The sequence below is a fragment of the Anarrhichthys ocellatus genome, unplaced genomic scaffold (assembly GCF_004355925.1).
Source record: "Anarrhichthys ocellatus isolate YVR2014 unplaced genomic scaffold, GSC_Weel_1.0 scaffold11, whole genome shotgun sequence".
NCBI classification, from domain to species: domain Eukaryota; kingdom Metazoa; phylum Chordata; class Actinopteri; order Perciformes; family Anarhichadidae; genus Anarrhichthys; species Anarrhichthys ocellatus.
In genome coordinates this window covers 11,434,279-11,450,813 of record NW_022280041.1, presented here as the reverse complement: position 1 = coordinate 11,450,813, position 16,535 = coordinate 11,434,279, and the positions used below count along the sequence as shown (strand labels likewise).

General features: G+C 42.9%; 1 protein-coding gene across 8 annotated transcripts in view; it reads right to left on the bottom strand.

Moving 5' to 3' along the window:
- Positions 1-16,535, bottom strand: part of nrxn2b (neurexin 2b) — a 620,971-nt gene that overhangs the window by 312,577 nt on the left and 291,859 nt on the right. For 7 of the 8 annotated variants that reach the window (XM_031850677.1, XM_031850671.1, XM_031850676.1 and 4 more), the window contains one exon: positions 14,712-14,738. The exons of the other annotated variant lie outside the window; for it this stretch is intronic. In XM_031850677.1, the coding sequence (XP_031706537.1) occupies positions 14,712-14,738 (27 nt within the window). The remainder of the gene's footprint in view (positions 1-14,711; positions 14,739-16,535) is intronic. 8 annotated transcript variants of the gene reach the window in all.

Here is a 16,535-nt window from a genome sequence, read left to right as displayed (position 1 = left end):
GTGTGTGTGTGTGTGTGTGTGTGTGTGTGTGTGTGTGTGTGTGTGTGAAAGTGAGGAGGCCAAAAGATGAAGAGAAAAACGCAGTGTCAGCACGGCTGCTATCCCGGCCAAGAGACTGGCACAGGAACACCACGGGATAGCTTGATAACACGTGTGTGTGTATGTGTGTGTGTGTGTGTGGGTGGGCAGGTGGTATCTTTGCGAATGTGTGTATTTTTATACCTGAATTGTATATCACAATTGTTAGGAGAGCATATTGAACTTTGAGGACATGTTCTTTATATTTACATGCTCCTCATGTTAGTTTTCGAGTGTGTGAATGTACGCAGTGTGCAAGTGTGTGCTGCAGTTTATGTGCCAACCCCCATGCCCCCTCCCTCTGCTGCCATCTGTGCTCCTGGCATGGCTCCTTAGTGCCGGTAATGAAGAGGAACGCCCCCCACCCTCCCCGCCCCACACACACACTTATACACTATCTGCCGTCTCCCTCTCTGTCTCTCCAGCAGTCCGTTCCTCCTTCAACACTTTCTTTTTTTTACCTTTAGATGACTCTGCTGCATGGCATGCGACTGTCTACAAACACACACACACACACACACACGTCCACACACAGCTCATCTGTCCCAGGTATCGCTGCTTTTAAAGCACCTTCCTGAATGCGCTTGACTTGCTATTGATTCTCCTTGTAACAGAACCTCACAATGTGTTGTCTCTTAAGTTCAAACGGCTGAATGCTCTCCTCCCACGCAAATGAACAAATCCTATAAATACTGCACATCACGTTGCTGCACTGAAAGGAACCCCTGACATGAAGTGAAACACACACTGATAACCTGCCCCAACCCAAGATCTTCACATATTCACATTCTCAGCGCATCTCTATCGACTTGGATGTGTTCTTTCAAGGCGTTACGTTACATTAATTGAACATTGTGTGTAATTTACGGTGGGGAGGTGTTCCTATCACTTTTCGGATATAGTTTCTTGCGGTGTTTTAGCTTTTTTTCCCGCCTTCTCAGAGAAAACAGGTATGTGGGAAATGTTTTGGATGTGCAGAAAGTTGTTGAATGTGAGCAGAAACGCATTTGAGCACTTAAAGTCCAGGGGGTTGTAAATGAACTGAAATGAATTCATGTGTCAGTGACGTGAGGAGCTGCCACATGCACATTTGAAAAGTTTAAAAGACCCAAAAGAGGATGGAGGAGTAAATCATGCCGAGATGTGTGTTGACTCAGCAGAGACAATTGATCTTCAGGAGAATACATATTTGGAAGCAAAGCAGAATGACCGAGAGCCTTGTTGCACTGTATTCTATTATATTTTAAATTCTCACCTGCCGCCTGCATTTTGTGTTTTCATTTACAGACATTTCCACCATAAATTGGTAAATAGAAATTCACCAGAATGCAGGAAATGAAGGAGGAAAAAACCCCAGACCCCCAATTAAAATGTGTACCCCCCCCCCCATGTTGAAATGATACATATGCTCTTGGCTACAGTCCTAATCCCAATCCTTAACCAATCATTAACCATAACTTCTATAAGTAAGTAAAATGTATTTATAAAGTGCTTTTCACAGACACAGTGCTTAACAATTAGAACAACAATAGACCTGACCTCATACATTACATCATTGGAATTTGAATCGTATGTGACTAAAACTAACCTTAATTAGACAAAAGATACATTGCATCGTACTGAAAGCAAATGCAAAAAAGACAATCACTATGTATTTATGCTTTAGCTACCAAATTTGGCCTACTTCAAAAACATGCACACTTGCAATCCCACTCACAGAACCCACACAAACACCATCAAACAAAGCTTTAATCCTACAGCTTTCCACCCTCAATACATACACCTCTATCCTGTCATGTAACCAGAAATAAATAGGTGAGTAAACTATGACAGCTAGAAAGGTGAACAGCTTATCCACTCGTCATAAGTGCATCTAGTCGCCGAGTCTCCTCTGAAAACAAACACACCCTCACACTCCATCACACCCTTGTTTACGCTCTGGACCGTGTGGAGGGCTGTAGTTCAGGAGAATTTTTGGACGGCACGCCTCGCCAAACCCCAGGTCCGATGCCCTTTCTCTCATCCCTGCCTCAAATGAGCTCTCCCTTGTGCCAGCTCGGCCTGGAGCAGATGGGCCGGTTCAGCATGGCGTCACACCAGCCGACACAGTGGCATGTCAAACAGGCGGTCGCAGGCCTGGGCATGCCAGGCACAGCCACGCTGAAACGCCATATGGGAATAGAGTGTGCTGGGATCACATTGGATAGGCAGACAATGCGGGATGTGCGGCCTGATTTGACCACAAACCAGAATAAATAGATACAAACGGCAAAGCATACATGTGAAAGTCTGTAAGTACACACACACACACACACACACACGTACCGCCAATGACTATTTACCAGACTGTAGTCAAGGTCTCAGACTTGCATGCTGCAGGCACCATTGCACACACTCGGATGTACACGCACACACACACACACACACACACACACACACACTCTCTTCTCCATCAAAGTGACAACAGTCCTAGCTGCAAACACGCACCATGCACTTGCACACTTCCTATCAGACACACTCACAATCCACTCTCCATCAGACAGCAATAAACAATCATACTCTACACTCACCAGACCTGGCACTCCCCCACATTCACCCCCCCCCCCCCCCACACACACACACACACACGCACGCCCCCGCCCTCCCGTATGTCCTCTGCAGACGGTGATGACGGCCTGCGTTTGGGAGGTTAATGGCTCTTTGCTCCTCGCAACCTTCACACTTGATTACTTCAGCCGACTGGTGTCTGGATGGCGGGGCCTCAGCTCATGCACAGCGAAGCCCTCTCTGCCACCACTCTCATATGCTAACCACGTTCATTAGAGATGTTAATGCCAGATTGAGGACGCCGCGTGACAAACGGTCTGGGTACTATCCTTTATAAAGAGCAAACAGGTCTTCTTCTTACACAGAGAGGCTCAGTGTCCTTGTGTTATCACCAGCCACTACACAAGCGCTGGTATCATTGTCACCTTGTGGGTCTGTCATCATGGAACAAATATGTGTTCTGGAGACTCCTACAGTAGCAGAGGAAGACTACGTGTTTTCAGGTGTTTGTATTTCTACCTGTGGAGCGTCGTGTAAGATGCAGTCATGAAATTGAACAAGTGTGTAGTTGAGGTCAAAATGAGGGTTGAGCTTATGCCCCTGGTCTGATTTGACATAGCAGCTCGTGTGATCCAATTGTTTTTTTTTGATATATTGCACAATATGTATTAACAGTGTTTCCAGCTGGTAGAATGCCTGCCTCTATCAAACTAACCAAAACAGCAGGATATGGGAATTATTTATGAAGGGGTGGCCTCTTGAGCTTGTTTCTGTTAAAAAACAAGTTTCTTTACATTCTATTTAGATGCAGACGAGATAGCAACTCAGCACTTATAGCTGTGGGATGCTGATGGTGAGTTAAATTCCATTTTTCAAGCAGTATAATCTCCTGCCAGCTTTATGACACACACATATAATAACCTCCAACAAATGTCACAATTAATCATAACTTATTGTGCAGAGGGTTATATAATTTGTCTAAGAAGCCAGATAACACAAAACCATTATATTCTATAACATTATATTCTGTGGTCTGCATGCTCAGCTAAATGCATGATGGCTCTGAATAGTGAACTGGAACTTAACCAACATCAAACTTTAGCAATGTTAAACAATAACACTATGTTTACTGGTGAAACAGCTCCATGGCATCTCTTTATACAAGCGTCAGGTGCAAATTGTGAAATCTATCAGTACATCCATGCATTAATCAGTCTCAGTAAAGTCCATCACCACATCTGGATAATGTGTCTTTTACATTTCTGGGTTTAAAGAGGGAGGAGCCTTCTTGACATACTGCATACTTTAAAGAGTCAATCTGTTCAGGACAATGCAGGCTGTTTCAGCAGGCCTGGCATGAAATAAGTAGAACAAAACAAATCAACAGGTTGATTTTAAACTGAACAGGTGTGCTTGCTTTGTAGAAATGAAGTAAAGGCCTTTGGCAAATAAAATACATTGCTCAGTGTTGTCTGGAATGTGAGTCACACTGAGAGGTCCGTAGATGATTTCAATTCATTTGGGTCTTGGTTCAAAATATTTCTGAGTTCTATAAAATTGAGTAGATTAGTAAAAGTGATGGTTTGACAGACACCTCCGCATATTTCTCATTTGGGCAATAGATCATCTTAATAAACTATTTTCTCCTGCATTTGTATCCCATATTTACTTGGTCAATACAAATATGTAAACAAAAAGTGCGAAAACAAAAATAATACAGGAGGAAAATGAAATGGGCCAGTGAGTAAATAAGGGCTTATTGAGAAAGATGCAAATGCGCATACAATGATGATTTATGGAACAGCCTTTTGCCAAATGCAATTTACATTTGGCAGTTTTTAGCATAAGGAAATCTAATGCACTATACAACCAAGTTATTGGCCACCAATCTTATAAATCACACGTTGTTTTGATTAAAATAATCCCTAAAGGATTTGCTTAACTCCACTCCAAAAAACTGCTCCCCAAAGTCCAGACACCTGTTTCTCATATATGCGGTCTAACAGTTAATTTACAGCGCTAGGACTACACTAATGCCTTACTGCCTCAGTCAGAAACTCATTTTAGGAGTCTTGATCAGTAACTTTCTTCTTGTTAACTGCCTTCACTGACTTTCAGATTCTGAAGTGTTTCAAATTGAGCCATTGGAGAGCGTGTTTGGGCTATTCTACATGCATTATACAGTATGTGTATGTTTGGATGGACTTCTTCATTTTCTTGTTTGCTTCTTTTGCCTCAGTCACTCATTGCAGGCCTCATTTACCAAATAGTTATTATACACACACACACACCATATGCGGGAGTGGAAGTAGGAATGACTTTTCTACTGCTGTGCAGTGCGCTTTATGAGGGTTTCTTCGATGGAGTGACCCTTATGGACTTGTTATTTTTGATGTAAAAGCAAAGACATGCAGCAATGGTTACATAAGGCTGCAGATGTTAATATGGTTTCCATGGCAAGTGACAGGATTTACTTTGCTCTTCAGAGTTATCAGGATAAGACCTCTTTTGACGATAATGTCATTTGGCTCCTATCTTAAGAGATCATATTTTCTATCTCAAAAGCAGCGCAGGCCTATTGCTGCAGATCTAATGAAAAGGTTTGTGTGTGTGTGTGTGTGTGTGTGTGTGTGGGTGCGTGGGGGGGAAGACTGCACGCGCTTCATCTAAATGGCAGTCATCTGCTAACCGCATCGATGACGTGATGGAAGGGAAAGATATGATCAGATAACGCTGATATAAAGGAGACATCTCCATCAAGACCCTCGTTCATCTACAGCTCTTTCTCTTTTCCTTCTTCTCACTCATTTATTCCTGTTACCCCGTTCTAACCTACATCTCTCTACCTTTCATCTATCAAGCTCCGCCCCCTGTAAAGTGTCTCTCCTCGCTCCACTGTATCTGTTCTACCCGATATATTTGATGGAGGAGAGTAGAGGGATGTTTTTGTGTGGGTGCACATGTGGAGAGGGATTTGAGAGTGGTAAGTGTGTGTGTCTGTGTGTTGGGGGGGGGGGGGGGTGGGGGGGGGGGGGGGGGGGGGGGGTGGGGGGGGGGGGGGGGGGGGGGGGGGGGGGGGGGGGGGGGGTCTGGCAGTCAGTTGAGGACACTGTCTCATGCTGACACAACAGAAAAAAAGCCCCCCTGCGGGCGGCCACATCCAAAATTTCTCCTACATGGTGCAAAAGGGGACAAAAAAGACGAGGGGGCCAGGTGTGTGTGTGTGTGTGTGTGTGTTCTGATGGGGAGGGGGGCGTCGATGAGAGAAGAAAAATAAGTAGGAGGAAGGGGAGCGGTGAACAGATTATGACCCCCGGCAATGATTATCTACGCCTGCCGCTCTGACCCCCCCGTGCCAATTACAGAGATAAGACAGCCTGTACCTGTGTGTGTGTGTGTGTGTGTGTGTGTGTGTGTGTGTGTGTGTGTGTGCATGCACACAAGTGTGTACTTGGCTTTCTCTGAAGCAAAATGTGTGTGCAGAGCTCGCTCGCACATAGACATTTGTATTCACCGCTTGCTAACAGGGGCCACACACTTTCTCTTCCCCACTGTTCTCTCCCCCCTGTGCAAAGATGAGGAGGGGGGGGGGGGCGCTGGTGCTTTAGAATCCGTGACAAGATAACCTCCGCCGATAGCTTCTAGTATTTTGCACGGCTACCGCATGAAGACATATTTGAGTCGGCAAGATGTTGAGAGGAGGGCAGATTGATTTGGAGAAGCGGGGAATGAATCATACATTTTCCCCGTCCCCTCCAGAATTTTAGTGCTCCCTTCGGAGCTTCAAGCACAGGCAACTCCCCTGCTCTCCTTTCGTACTGCCATCTGCATCCTCCCTCATTGCTTTCCCTTTTCCCACTCGCCTTCCATCGTCTGCTTCTCATCTGTCTCCATCGTCCTCTTGTTTCTTTTCTTTTTTTTCCCCTCACCCTCCTCGCATCTTTCTCCCTCAGTCTTTAGAAAAAGAAAAAAGGTCCCCGGGGGATGCTGATTTATGATTTTAACTGCATTTTCCAGCATGCTATGGCAGGAGGGTATGGTCCCATGAGATAGCCATCAGTCCTGCAAGGCAGTATGGGTTTCGACAGCTCCAGGCTTCTGCCGGTTCTCTCATAAGAGTCTCTGTAATGAGTGCAGATCTAACCTGTCGCCTGTGCCACGCAGCGCTGAGAGGTGGCAGACTGATCATGGACTGAAGCTATGCTGTGAAGTAGACATTCAAATTCAACACAAAAGGTCTGGCCCTCTGTGCGGTCATTGACATGTGATCGATTTCAAAATATGTGTTTAGTGACTTCAGTGAAAAGAGATGCCCAGAGAGCTTGAACCCTGTGTGGATATGGGAAATCATTTTCTATTGATGGAATAAAAAGATCTTTGAAATTCTGCACCATTGATTCAGAATACAAAACTGTGTAAATTTATTTGTTGAAATATTGATTGCAGGCTCCCCTTGCACCTAACCTTTATTGAGCTCATTTGTTAATCTACTACGCTAGAGACAGAGAGACTTTGTGCGAACTTCTACTGAAGTGCTAAATTCCTGCAACATCAGAAAAGCTACAAACAACGGCTTCTGTTTTCATGAAACGCTTCGAATCCACCGCACTAAAGCACCTTCTAATATCCACAATGAGCTCATGAAACACATTTGTGAACTCAGAACTTCAAGACTGATAAACCACTTTTTAATTCTGAATACTGTACCGTCATCATCACTGTGTATGGGTGGATCTCGCCAGACGTGCATATATACGATAAGGGTAACCATGTCAAAAGTTAAATATCTCCATCTGAATTACAGTGCTCATTACAGGAATACAGAAGAAGAACACAGGAGTGTAAGTAATGATGTCCTTCAAGCTGAGCAAAGCAACTAGCAGAACAATCATCCACTTAACCAAACTGTGGCAAAAGTAAACCTGAAAGAGCGAGTTGTGTAAATCCCATCTTGTTACTGGTGACGATGGCTTCAACCACTTGGCTGAGGTCCCTGAGAGGCAGAATCTGCAATCCACTTGAGGTCCCAGAGGGCATCGAGCAAGACAAGCCTGCCACCCTCCTGCCCAACATGCTCTAAAAGATGCTCAGCGGACCCCTTCGTCTCCTTAAACATGCTGGCTCCCGGTGCTTGACCAGGTCCCAGGTGAAAACGACAGAGAATAGTCTACCTTATACAAGTAGAAGAATTGAAATTGTGTCCAGAGTACAAGCCGGCAGTGGAACATTGCTGTGGGCAGTTGTTATTAGACAAGGAGGGCAGGAAGGCAATCTCCTCTCCCGGTTAGGTCTAGTGAACAGATTGCCTCAGGTGTCTTGAGTTCACAGAGAGCGGAGGCAGGAGAGGAGGCGGTAAATAGAGAAACTAAAAAACACAAAGCACAGTGGCATCCTTGGCAATCTCTTTACACTCGTTTATCTGTCAGCCTTTTAACAGCAACAGAAACATAAATGCCATTCTTCATATTGGAGACTAAGACTATTACTACTTCTACTATGACTCAGATTAATAACAACATGTACTCTTAACAGTTACAAAACGCTGACACTATGAAAATGTAATAGAAATGAGTTGAAAATGACTAAAATATACTGGAATTAGTAAAACATATAGAATATAATGCATTTCATGAAATTGCCAGTTTCAATTTAAGGTTTAACTGTATTTCTTAGTCATTCCACAGCTTTGGTGTCACACTGGCAAATGCTCAGTCACCACATTTTGGGATGACTGTAGCATATGTCCTTATACGTATGGGCCTTCAAAAACCTAGGCCGGGGCGATGTCATTTCATTTAACTGATGAATACAATCTTAAGATACGTTTCACTTTCATTCCAAATCTCCGTCGGAGACTTATAACGGAGATAGGTTTTTTACTTTTTCCTGCTTCAACATCAACAGCAGTACATTGATCTGCCCCCATGCTGGTACTCCTGTCTGTTTCTCCAGACTCCATCTACGGTAGGTAACACACTGAAGTACACCATACAAGCACCACTTAAAAACATCCAAACCACCCCTGTAATGTTTCTTAACCAAGCCCTTCTACTTTGCTTTAAGAGTTATACATAATGAAACATGCTTGTATTTGTACTTGGCTTCTGTGACAGAGACTGGCCTCAGTTGATAGAAATGTCTACCAGCACATTAACACTAGCTATAGTGAGAGAGCTCGAGGTAACAGTACATCAGGATGTAAACATTAGTAGTGTACATATTATAATTCATCACACACAGACACACACACACCTTTCATTCCAGCTGTAGCTATAGGAAAATGTTCTGATTACATATTTCTTTGAAGTTCATAGAGGCTTCAAAGCACTTCTTTATTAGGTCTTTATTCTTTATTTATTATTTCTGTTTAACATTTTAAGAGGCATTCGGTTAATTCCCATTAAAACATGCAGAGAGCAAAATATGATAAAATGTGTGGAAATTAAATGAAGTAGCATTAATGGAGAAGATATTTACGTGCATATACAGCATATATACAGTATATATATATATTTTTTCATATGATATGTGTGGACCCGGCAGGGAGGTTGGTTATATCCAATGTGTTTCCACAATGTATGTTGTCTTACTGGTGCTTAATAGTACACAAACTGTTAATTACTTTAAACTTGTTAACTACTGGGAAATGTGTAATTCATGTGTTGTCCATCGCTGAACTAGATGATTGCTTTTGACCTAAATCTATTTATATCACATGACGTAGCCATCTCTGAGGGTGCACAGATCTAAGGCATTATGTTAATAACTCTTATTGGCTCATTGCATCACATTTGGCCCGGGGTTTTGGAGGATGAAATGAACATTAAAGAAAAAAGTGCTAACCTCCATTGGAGCATTAAATTGCCTTTAAAAATAAAATCCCAATCCGAGCATCTCTAAAATACATTTCATACAGTCGAACTCCGATAGATGCTCAAACTCCAGAAACCGTAGGATGTCGTGCGTGCTGGCGGTAAATTCTAGTGCCTACAGCAAATGCTTCTTTGACATCTATTTGGCTGAGATACGATGTGATGACTCATGATTTAAGAGAGCGATTGGAAACTCATTCAAATTCAATATTTGAGAACGTAAGCCAGCCATCTGCTCGGAGACGAACGAGAACTAACAGGGGTAGCTGGTAAGACACTTTAATACTAATTACACTGAACAAACCACTCATTCAAACACAAAGTGACCATGACACCTGCAGTCTCTGAACACGAGTACTGTATCGGCGGTGACAAGTTACAGGGCTCTATGAACTGTGCTACATATTCCAGTAGTCGTGGCTGTGCAAAAAAAACATGGGGGAGGAGTGTGAAAGATGACAACTTGGGTAGAAGCAGTTCAGAATGAGGAGGGTGACATCGTCAGTGACAGAAATACACCGCGTTTGTGTGGGCAAACTCCAAGACTCATTTCCCTGCCCACAATACGTGTCAGATGAGGCATGCATCTGTGAATGCACGTGTGTGCACATCTGTCTTAGTGGGCGTTCACATCACTGCGGCAGCATTAGATGTACTCATCTCCCGGTGAATACATCTAAACTATACAATAGTTAAATAAAAAAACAGCTAAAACTGTGAATCTAAAATCTCTTATCTGGAAAATTACTTAATTATAGGATAAGGAGCAGGTGAAAAATATGCCAAGGTATTTAGTTAGTACTAAATGATAATCAATAGGTTGTTGTGCATTTGTCCAAATCAATTGGTTTCCCTATCTTGGTTGGCCTCTTGCAATTCATTTCATACCACAGGTCTTGTTTTTTTGAGCAAAGTTATCTCACTATCTCACAGTGCTGGTCAAAAGTTTCCCATCCTGTATGTGAAGTACTCAGGGCCGTGGAGAGCATTTTCTGGGAAAGACATCTCTTGAACGAGCACTTCTGGGTAATCCGTTTGAGTAGCAGCAGCCGCCATGGCTCAACAGACCCTCAGAAACTTTAACGAAATAGTAAACTGCAAAAAATAAAAATAAATCACAATATTCACCACAATGAGTAACTTTTTGGTCAGTAGGGCCACATACACTTTGCTAGATATTTCAGTAGGCTTGACTGTCAGACCTACCCAACACCCTGCAGTGATGGACATTTGTGCACATGCCCCTTCAGCAAGGCGGGAAGATAAACCTCTTTTCATGGGGAGTTAAGTTACTCCTTAAGGGTCTGGTGGTGCTCTGCTATCAACATTTTAACAGCACTGATGCATATTTTCAATATGGCACGAAGAGCAGGTAGTAAACACAACATTTGTTTGAGACCATAGTAGTACAGATTACTACCATTATGCTCTACTCGTATACTCAAGCCAAGACGAGGCTAACCTTTACATTAACAGTGTGCTCACAGATGTTGGAATCTTTAACACGCCTAGTATGCACACAAGTGAGAGATTTCATCTGAATGGCAATCACCCCGTGTCTGTGAACTGCTGTGGAATTCTAATGCTCACCAAAGTCGTCAGGTTTGATTTAAACACTTAATTAGTGGATGAATAGCAAAGCAAGTTAGCTGAACAGTCACCCAAAAGCTATTTAATCACACATTACGCTCTATAAAATATTATAATACGTTCTCATTCTCAACTGTTCACATACGGATGCTTGGTCAGGACGGCTTGCCATCACTTTTTTTTTTAACGCAGGCAACGTTTAGCTAACAAAAGTGCTTGGTTAACTTCAGCAAACGTTTTGGATAGAATGAGTACATTTGTTACGTAACTTTTACATTATTTAAGTTAACTTATGTACGCAACTTAACGTTGACTTTTGGTGTCACACGGGACACAGACAGCTGTCTCCTGGGTGAAGGTCATGAGCTTTTTTTGACCCCGCCCACCTCCCTACGTGGACTCTGTCGCAGATACTCTTCATACTACGTCACATGACTTCCTTTGTTCTGAGGGTCTATTATTGCCGCGGATGGAATTACATTGGAGTTAGTTGAAAGCTTGGTGCGTCTCATACAGAAGCTAAAGGGTGCCATATGCGTCGTTATCAAACATCGAGGGGCGTGACAAAGCAGGCTGAATATCAATGCTTCATCGTCTGAAAGCATCTGTTATTGTCAGGTTACATAACACAATGACAGATTCATATGCAAATGATTCATATATGGTGTATTTTTGTTAAGGTTTGTTTTTGCTTCCATATGCTACCATACTGAACTGTTATCAGTTACTTCACATCATTTCTATACACACAGACATAGTGTGTGTCTCTGTGGTCTGAAGTGAGAGCTTGCAGGTCAAAGGGTGTGACATTAGCAGACGGAGTGCTCGTGCCCCGCATGCTGGCCGTATGTCACGACAGATCTCATCTCATCTGGCGCTAAGAGAGGGTGCTGCTGGCTGCTGGAAGGCCACCTTCCAGACAGATATCATCAGCCTGACACCCTGACCCGACTGGAGCTGAGGGCTACAGCTCTGCTCCATATCATATCCAGTCGCATTAAGGCGGGAGAGCAGGGTCACAACATGCAAGACGTGCAATAAAAACACACGGCTGATCAGTCTCAGAAAGCACTAGAAATAAAATAGTTAATAGTTGAACTAGAGTAGTATTAGTAGTAATGCCACAACAAACAGATAAACGATAACATAATGTACCTGAGTCATGCTATCAATATGCTAATGATTCAATTGAATTTACTGGTTTTCTGATGATCCTATAGTCTTACTGTATCTCTTTGGATATCCTGAGATCAAGATGGAAAACGCTGCCTCTCTGTTATTGATATATTCTGCCAATAGCAGCCTTTGAATGCATGTCAGCCATACTTGCTTAAAGCCAGTAGCTCAAGACTTTGTATTTTGATTTGTTCTCTATTGAAGAGATCCGGGATAGAGTGTAATCAATATTTTATTGCACCACTCACTAGCCTTTTTAGTCTTTGTGCAGTCAGCATGGAAAATGATTTATATTTAGTGACACGTGTAGTATTAGCTTGCAAGAAACCCTATCTGCATGAAGCCAGCAGAGACATTGGTACACTGGTTTTCTTACTCAAACTCAGGGCTTCAGTTACTGTCGGTCTCTGGAGGAGGAATCGACCGCGAGATGTCATGGCATTGAATAAAGTGTTGTCTGTAGCTCTACCCTGGTTTTCTTCCACTCTATTTCTTCTGCTCTCACTTCTGCTTCTCTCTCTCTCTCTCTCTCTCTCTCTCTCTCTACCAAACGCCGTCTCTCCCCCTCCTTTATGCACTCACACACTGATATGTTGGGATCCTTTACAGAGTGTGGTTTGTGCAGAGTGGCCGTGAAAGAGGGAACTGCTGTACAAGGGCGCTCAGTCAACCAAAGAATATAATGGTTAAATAAAATGTTCCTTGTAAAACCGCTGAAACATAGTGTTCCACGTGAAGTGTTCCAAGCAGTGAATACCAATATTTAAACACAGCAGCTGAATTAAGTAAAAAAATCAATGACAAAAGCGGTCTTTCCATTATAGTAGTATGAAGAAAGAATGGACATTTTATGAAAAACTAAAGCGCCCTCTGACAATCTCTGACTGCAACATCTATCACGTCAAAACATACACATCTGTTGTGACTTCAACCACTACATGAGATCATTTACAACAACGTGGAATCCAAGTCAGCTCCAGAGAAATGACTGAGCCCTGCAGTGGGATGAAAAAATAAAAATGAATCCTCCCCACTACAGGGAGATCACACATCTCCAGTGCTTGTACGCCATCTAGTGGTCAACCCGGAGTCTACATATCCTCTGAGCATTATTTGAATGCGTGTCATGCCAGGGGCTCCACACATAATAAGTGGTGGAATTCGTCATACACTGAGACCACTTCCATGCCTAGCAGAGGCTTTTGAAGTTTTTGGATTGCACTCCATAAACTCTGACGTAAACAGCGTTCAACTGTATTTTAAGTGCAGGGACGTGACACATACAGCAGAAGCACAGAACACGGATGAGTGTGGTTCACATACCAACACATTTGTAAGGAGCACTTTGCACTGACAACATTGATTCTGTAACCATCGCCACTACATAATGAGGCTAGCATTAATAACTTCTGACTCAATGTGAAAAACAAACTGTGATCCTTGCCCAGATCTAATCCTTCTGACTGCAGACTGATGATATGTACCGATGACTCAATAAATGCATTGCTAAATTCGATAAACAAACTTAAGAAAAGCAAATAAAAAGCACTCACTGGTATTCTTACGCTACCTCCTCAGCTGTTGGGGTTAATCAAAGTCAAGTCGCAATTGTTCCACCCTAACAAAGACACCATGCAAATGAAAGAGCATACACACAGACACAAACTTTGTTGCAGAACATCAGGTTTTCTCCATCTTTGTCACTGTGGCTGGCAGCACTTACCTGTGGGCTCGTTGCTCAATTGTCAGTGCTTATGATAGAAATAGCAGAGTGCTATCATGCTGTCAGCATGGGGCACAAAAACATTGGCTTGCTCTGAAAAACAAGCGTGCACCAGGTGGTGCCGTCTCTCAATGGATAAGCAATTAGGCTTTCTGGGGGCCAAAACTACAGTTTGTCCCACATAGAAAACAAGCAACACCTGTGTGTGCAGCCGAGTGGAGCCGAGAACGGGCGCCGTATAATAGAAAATAGGAACATCCAACAGGGGTGTGTCAAGTTGCCCTTTTCTGAATGCATTATTGGTGAAGGGTGACAGGTTGACAGGAGAATGATAGTGGTAGGCAAGCGACAGGATGGCAGGATGAGAAATCCATATAATTATGCAAGTGAAACATTAATTAAATGTGTGACAGAAAAAGGACAATCAAAGTGACAGAACTTATGGAAAGAAGATAAATATGACTTAGACCATGTATTGGAAAAACGGGTGGGGGGGGAGACATACAAATGAGGCGGTAAGGAGGAGACAGATGAAAGATGGCGATGAGAAAAAGAAAAGATGCTTAATGGAATAATAAATTCAACATATTCAAAATATGGAAGAGTGACGTGGGGTAATGAGAGAGGTGTCACTCATCATGAGACAGCAGAAAAGGGCCACTGCACAGAATCAAGATGAGATAGACAAATACACTTTAGTCAGAAAAATGGATAGAACCACTTACTGAGGTTACAGTCTATCCTGATACAATCTGGCGGGAGAAAGAGCGGAAATGGTGAGATCAAATCAAAAAAAGAAAAAAAAAGAGCAAGAAAGAGACAGAAAGAGGATAAAAGAGAGAAAAAAAAGACATTTTACATCCTTCAAGGTACATTCTGCAGACAACCAAGCATTGCTCTGGGGCCACCATCCGGGGACAGGCTCTGAGTCAGGATCACCCTTTTCATCCATCAATCCCATCACCCATCCCTCCTTCCGACACCCCTGAAGCACAGCAGAAGGCAAGACTCATCGTACACCATGAGGTCATACAGTAGGAGAGCATGAGGCAATGTCAACATATTGATGACACTTCAAAATAAACGATGCAACGAGTGCTCCGTTGTTGGTGTAATAAACACTTTATGTGATTACAGAATTCATAAAGTTTTATATGCGAGTGCACTAAAATACGGATCAAAGATTTAACATTCCATCTGGCAAAACCGTGAAGCTTATATCACCTTTTTTTAAATGATTTATGTCAAAAGTCTGTTGTTTTCCTCTTTGTAAATCATAACAACAAAATATAAAGCATGCAATACTTCACACATCATAAATATATGATTAACCTCATTAAACAAGTCAGATAGAGCCTAATCATTTCAACTGCACAGCATGTTTGGTCAGAATGGGATGGCCTAAATAACTGGTTGCTTTCTTGACTAGGGCTGCAAATAAACTCCTTTTTTGCTGCATCTGCTGTGCGCTCACTGGAGTGGACGCAGGGTCTTGCACCTTTAACGTTAGCCCCCCATTTCCCAGCAATTTGAGATTCACTTGCCTTCTGCAGCACTTTGGGCATGAGAAACCCAACAGTGTAAATGACAAGAAAGGGTGATCTGCACATCTCAGCCACCTCACGCCTGGTGCACACACACTGCAATAAGACGCTGCGCTGCACTATTTGCTACAAATGGTGCCTCAAAAACACATCATTTTACAAGATGTGTTGTCAGGCGGTGGAGCGTTGGATAAAAAGCTTTGCCCTTCAACTGGAAGACTGTGGTTGAAGTGTCAGTAAACAGCATCTCTGGAAAACAGTAAGAAACTGAATCCTGCTCTGTAGCTGACCTTGACTTTTTAGGAAACAGAGAATTCCTTTACAGGGATCATGAAGCATCAAATTATTATTCCGCTCCGAATATCTTATGTTGATATGAATTCATTGCTGTTGCTGTAAAGTGTGTGTGCATGCGGCAGCGTGGTTGGGTTGTGTTCTCGAGCTGTCAACCGCTACAGAATAGTGGACACAAACAGCCAGGGACCAGCGTCACGCTGCAGAGACGTGGGGGTCATGTAGCTAAGGGCCACGTCTGTTGGTAAGCAGCAGTGTTTTCTGAATAGGAGCCGCATTTGTGCAATCGTTTTTGAAAAATGTAGAGGTTGTCCCTACAGGATGTGAAGGTTTTTTTAATCGATAAGTAATAAATTAAATGTCGGCCGGCTGTCATATGGGAATGTTAGTGTGATAGACTTAGCTGACACACTGAACAGGTTATCGCCATTATCTATGACTAATCAATATCATTAGGGTTAATTATGTCCAATTATAGCCTTTCCTAGTGATTAATCAGCAGGAATTTAATTATCATCCAATCGGTCATTATTGTGACCGACGGGATGAAATGGGCAAGGATTAACGCCTTAACAGATACTGAGGATTCCCTGCGGATGTGATATACTTTAGCTGTTAATTAATCCCCTTGCAAAAGAGCTGAGAAAATCCTGAGCAGCGCGTTAGCGTCGCTCAAATTCTTTCAGGTGTCATTATAGCCCAGTTGAAGCC